General features: G+C 52.2%; 1 protein-coding gene across 4 annotated transcripts in view; it reads left to right on the plus strand.

Annotated features, from left to right (window-relative positions):
* Positions 1-1,620: 1,620 nt before the first annotated feature.
* The window catches only part of NPM2 (nucleophosmin/nucleoplasmin 2), a 6,123-nt gene continuing 2,152 nt past the window's right edge, over positions 1,621-5,591 (plus strand). The window contains exons 1-6 of one of the 4 annotated variants that reach the window (XM_006022991.1): positions 1,621-1,687; positions 2,307-2,386; positions 3,361-3,446; positions 3,792-3,911; positions 4,258-4,351; positions 4,863-4,996. In XM_006022991.1, the coding sequence (XP_006023053.1) occupies positions 2,323-2,386; positions 3,361-3,446; positions 3,792-3,911; positions 4,258-4,351; positions 4,863-4,996 (498 nt within the window). In that variant the 5' untranslated portion in view covers positions 1,621-1,687; positions 2,307-2,322. Of the gene's footprint in view, positions 1,688-2,306; positions 2,387-3,360; positions 3,447-3,791; positions 3,912-4,257; positions 4,352-4,862; positions 4,997-5,591 lie in introns of those variants that run through there. The other 3 variants (XM_014519643.1, XM_025203461.1, XM_025203460.1) reach the window with 3 other exon arrangements.

Genomic DNA, 5,591 nt, shown 5'->3' on the forward strand with positions numbered 1-5,591 from the left:
CCCCAGCCCCGCCGGGCCTCACCAGGGCGCCCAGGCCGCCGCCGGCAGCCGCCATGTTGCCTGTGACCCCTGACCTTTGCCCCGCCTGCTCCGGGGGTTCGCTTCCGGCCGCGCCGGAAGCTGCCTGTGCCGGCGTTCAGGGGAGGGGAGGGGGTGCGCATGCGCTGCGCCCCTGGGTCGTGCTGCCTTGCACGCACCGTACTGCACAGCTCCTTCGCTTCATTGCAGGCTCGCAATCTACATTGCACCGTTCCCACGCAGTGCTGCATGGCTCCCAAATCATTGCATGGCTCCTACATTGTGCTGCACGGCTCCCGCATCTCATTGCACAGCTCCCACACTGCACTGCAGGGCTCCTAAACCACTGCAGGGCTCCCACATTGCACTACACAGCTCCTAAATCGCTGCGCAGATCCCACGCCTGATTGCATGACTCACACGCTGTACTCCACAGTTCCCACGCTGCACTGCAGGGCTCCCGCACTCTACTGCATGGCTCCCGAACTGCGTTGCATTACTCCCATGCTGCACTGCATGGTTCCCAAACCACTGCAAGTCTCCCACACTGCGCTGCATAGATCCCAAACCACTGCACGGCTCCCACACCTCATTGCATCGCCCCCATGCTGCACTGCAGGGCTCCCAAACCACTGCAGGGCTCCCATGCCTCATTGCACAGCTTCTGTGCTGCACTGCACAGCTCTCACGCTGCACTGCAGGGCTCCCAAAAACTACTGTGCAGTTCTCACACTGCACTGCATGGCTGCCAAACCACACTGCACAAGCCCAGGCTGTGCCCCAGCCAGGCCCTGTTCCGGGGGCCGCCCCAAAACCCTTGGTCTCTGCCCCAGCCCCATTCTCAATGAGAGCCCAGTTGACACGTGTATGTGCAAACAAAACCACAAGGCCCCCGGAGCCGGCCACGCCAAGGGATTGTGGTCATTGCCATTTGTTTGTGGAATGGCAGGGTTACAACTGAGATTGTTGCTCCAGGGTCTGTATGGAGGTGTCCGGCCCTGCTTGGTTTAAAGTCCAACTAGACGGACAGCCGGGGGGGAAAAGGAAACTGAGGCATAGAGGAAGGAACTGGATGACTCCAGACTGTCCAGCAGCTCAGTGGCAGAGCCAAAGATGGCACTCAAGGCTCCTGAGTCCCAGTTCGGTGCCTAATCGATTCCACTGCACAGACCAAGCCCGTCAGAGCTGCAGACAGCTCCACTGCCTGCATATATCTGACTCTTTTCTAAGCTAGACATATAAGTGCTGGGATGCCCTGGGCACCCCTGGGAGGACTTTGTATAGCCCTACCTTTCAGGTTTCTGTATTCTCAGACCTTGGTTCCCAGACTTAATGGGGGGTTTCTCTACCCATTTGTCTTGGAATAGCCGAACCTTGGATCTGTGGGTTTAACTTCACATTTGTACTACAGAAAGTGCTGGATGATAGCAATCACGACTGTGTTTCCACTGGCCGAATTTCCTCCCTTTGAAGGAATCTCCTGTCTTTGAAGAGAAAGGGCTGTTTCCCTTTAAGACCAAATTTCAGCAAGGTGAGGCTAATTGAATGAATGGTTGAGCGGCTCACCTGCTCTGCCTTTATAAGATGCCTGGTCCAGAGGATGGTTGTATGCAGGGTTGGTTAGGTCTTTTATGTAGGGTTGTTTTTTTTATATGAGCTGCTTGCTGGGGTAGGTGGTTGTATTCATAGCCCCTTTCTGTGTAGAGGGGTTTTTCTTTGGTGATTTGCATGCAGTTTTATGTTGGGGAAGTGAGTTGTTAAGCATAAATATCAGTAAACTCTGCTTTTCCCCTTTAAAGCATTTTCTGATCATTTGTATGACTTGAGTCCTTAAGTGAGAAGGATGCATGAGGTTGGTTACTCCATGTTGTTCCCCAAAATGCTTTTTTACAGGGGCTGTTCTGCTGGTTTCTTCAGCAGAGATGTGGTCAGAGGCAGTAGGTAACAATAACTCAGAAAGCCACTTACATAGGACAAAGATTGAAATTGGGCAATGGGAGCTTTGTGTTCCTGAGCTCTCAAACTGCAGCTCTAATATTTGGGGTGAAGGAAGGATGGTAGGTAGCATCTAAGAGCAATCACAGGAGGGACACTTATGAGTAACAACTTCATGTTCTCCTAGTTTTGTGCAGAGGAGGAAAATCCAGCTTCCTAACTGAACTAAACCAGGAGATGACCCCCCACCTTCATAGATGCAATTGCTGCTCTGTCATTGCAAAGCCTTTCCAGCTGAATAGAGACTCCTTTGAGTAATGGTGCCTTTCTTTTTTTTTTTTTTCATGGAAAAGGTAGATTCTGGAAACAATGGCTCTTACCAACAGTATCAACAGTGACAGTAAATCGGAGAAGCCCATATCTCTGATCTGGGGTAAGAAGCTGCTTGCTTTGCACCTGAGTGTCTGAGAAGTGCTTGGTGATCAGTGCTCAGGTTATTTCTGCTGTCTCCTTAACACTGCTTAAAGCTGTTGCTCCCAGTCCTCTCTCCCATAACGGCCTTTTCTGTTCCAGAAATCTGCTGGGGGGGGGTTGGATTTCTTTTTTTTTTCTTTTGTGGTTGTTTTTGGTCTTGTTTTGTTTTTTGTTCAGATCTTCCCTACTTGCAACCTCCACCTACTCCTATAAAGAAAGGCTTCAGCAATAATGAGGGGTCTCCATGGAGAGTCTTTTTGAGAGCTAAATCTTGGTGGCTTCTGAGTCGCTCGGGTCTTGGCTAAAATAAAGTGCAGCCTCTGAGGTGTCTAGTATCTTTTGCTTCTCAGAGGTGTAACAAATCCTTGGAGTGAGATGGGGCTAAGGGCCTGCTCCCTGGAGCACGCTGCATTGCCAGACATGCTATGCGGAGTCCACCTTCAGCTGAGGTGTAGATGCTCAGCTTGGTCTGGGGCAAGGCTAGCTGGAGTGCATCCAGTTGCTCTTTTTCTCTTGTCTCCTTCCTTCCCCCACAAAGTGGATGTGTTTCACCGTCTCCTTGGCTCATGTTGGCCAATGGCAGCGGCAGTGGCAGCTCTGTGGCATGATATCTTTGCTTCTAATGCTGTCTACCAGGCAGGAACATAAGTGAAAAGACCCTTTGAGGGGCAGGGTTTCTTGCCTCCTAGGCTGAGAAGCCATTTGGAGATTGGGGTGGGGGGAGTACAGAGACACTTTGCAGTTCCCAACACTTCTCCTTTCCTAGTCCCCTTTGCTGGGGGGGATAGCGAGCACAACCTGTTGAGACATCCCACCCTTGATAGAAGCCTGTGCTGTGAAACTCACGCTGAGCATGTGATGCAGGAGGTGGGGTGAGCTGCCTTAATGATCTGATTTCTTTTTTTAATCGCTGATCTCTTCCCCCTTCCACAGGCTGTGAACTGAGCGCAGAGAATACAACCTGCACCTTCAAGATGCCAGATGACTGGGCCTACGAGCAGCAACTGGCCTTGCGGATGGTAGGTGCCTAGCCCATCCTCTCCCACAGAGGATGTTTGGGACAGGGCCCTTGTGACTGGCTTTGAAGTGGGGGTGGGAGGTGTGTATGGGATGGGAGCCTGTCTTGTAAAAAGCCAGTTGCAGAATAGGGTGAAGCAGAGGGTCTGGCTTCTCCAATACCATCCTTCTGGACTGCAAGTGGAGTCTTGTCATTGTCAATGTGCCCATGAGAGTACAAGTCTCTTCTCACCAGGCAGTGAAGGAAGCCCATTTGGCCTTGGGCATGTCAAGCTGGGGGACACTCTGAGCAGAGGCTGTCACCACTGATAACACGGTGCTAAAGGCTTGTTCTTCTCTCTCCAAAGATCTGTGTGGGGGAGAAAACCAATGATGAGCTCAACATCATAGAGATCATCCCTCCAGAGGACAGCCAGGACCCAAGCCCTGTAGTCCTAGCTGCCTTGAAGCCTTCTGTGCTGCCAATGGTGAGAGGCGGGGGTGTGGCCTGGGCTGGTATTTACTCAGGCCGGAAGCTGGGTCAGAATCGAGCATCTAGATGACTCCTGGAGATGGAGAGCAGGTCACTGATAAGCCCAGGTCTGAGCAAGCTGAAGTGCTAACTTGGTGTGTAGGCATGCTGAAATGTGGAGGGAACAGCCCTTTGAGGAAGATAGCACATGAGGGGTGAGCACTGCCATGCAGTCTTCAGCTTTTTGGGACTTGATACAAAGTCCCATTAGGCCTTCAAAGCCAACTGGTCTCCAACCATAGCTTTTCAGGGCATAACCTGCCATCAGCCCACCCTCATGGCATCGCTGCTGTCTCTTCCAGGCCCCCATGGTGGGAGTTGAGCTGACGCCTCCCGTCACCTTCCGGCTGAGAGCTGGCTCTGGCCCAGTCTACATCACTGGACAGCACATTAATTGTAAGTGTGGGTGCAGCGGGGTTTAGTCTGGCCAATACTGGCATTAGGGCAATGCAGTGTATGTTGGTTCTGGTGACTGCAATACTTGCTGGGTCTCCTCTGCTTCAACCAAATGAGAGAATACTATAGCCAGCTGGCCACTGCCACCTCTACATGATGGGAATGCAGTAAAGCCCCCACCTATGTATGCTACACCCTGCTGCTGGAGCAGGGACTTTTGTGCTGCTCACATGTCTGGACCATAGACTGTCCTCCCTTCCTGGGAGGGGTAGCTGATATGTGCCCTGGGGAGGAGCTGCTGTTACCTTGGGGGACCTGGGAGTCTTGCTATTAGTAACTTGGTTCTTCTGGTCTATACAGCACCAGAGCATGATGGCTGGCCACTGCTGGCTCAGGGGCTGGCTGGCTGGCATCCCATGTCTTGGGTACCTGCTCCTAGGAGTGGAGTAGGAGGCAGGGAATGCCCTGATCTGTGCCCCGTGCTCTGATCCAGGCCAGCTCTTCTTTGCAGTGGTCCCAGATGACTCCTGGATGGAGGAGGAGGAGGAAGAAGAAGAAGAGTACGAAGAAGAATCATTTCAGGAGGAGTCTCCCCAAAAAGCCACCAAGCGCCAGCCATCCAGTAAGAAAGCAAGTGTAGCCAAGGTATGGGGAGACCCAGTCTGCACCTTGACTAGCCCCTTCCTGGGTGCCCTGTTACTGCTAGCGTAGCAGAGACTGCAGTATCATGTGCTTAGTACCCATGAACCTGACCAGCAGCATCCATCATGGTTGCCCCAGGTCTGTCTCTCCAGATGTGCCTAACATCTCCAAACCTCTTCCCCAGGAGAGAAACCCTGCCCCTGCTTCTCCCTGTCCTGGAAGTGCACTGAGAATTAATGAGTTCCCATGAGGAGCAGGGTGGACTTGATGCCTTCTACTGGCTGGGCCTTGGGACACTGCCTTGGCCAATGAAGGCCTGGGCCTCCTGCAAAGCAGCTGATACTCTGCCAGAGTTGGCATCTTGGCCACAAAGTCGGCAGTCTTGCCATGTCCGTCTAAGGACATAAGCAGACAAGGTTCTTTTGGGCCTGATATCTCTTATTAAACCAACTCAAATAGTTGGAAAAATGCTTCTTTGCTAGCTTTAGGGTATAAATACCCTTCATCAGGCTGAGGAAGCATCTGTGGTTGGTGTGTTTCCTCAGTCCATAGAGGAGAGCAGTATTTTTCTTCTCATGGGTTTTTTCCCTCCCCCCCC

This window comes from Alligator sinensis, unplaced genomic scaffold (genome assembly GCF_000455745.1).
Source record: "Alligator sinensis unplaced genomic scaffold, ASM45574v1 scaffold98_1, whole genome shotgun sequence".
Lineage (NCBI taxonomy): Eukaryota > Metazoa > Chordata > Crocodylia > Alligatoridae > Alligator > Alligator sinensis.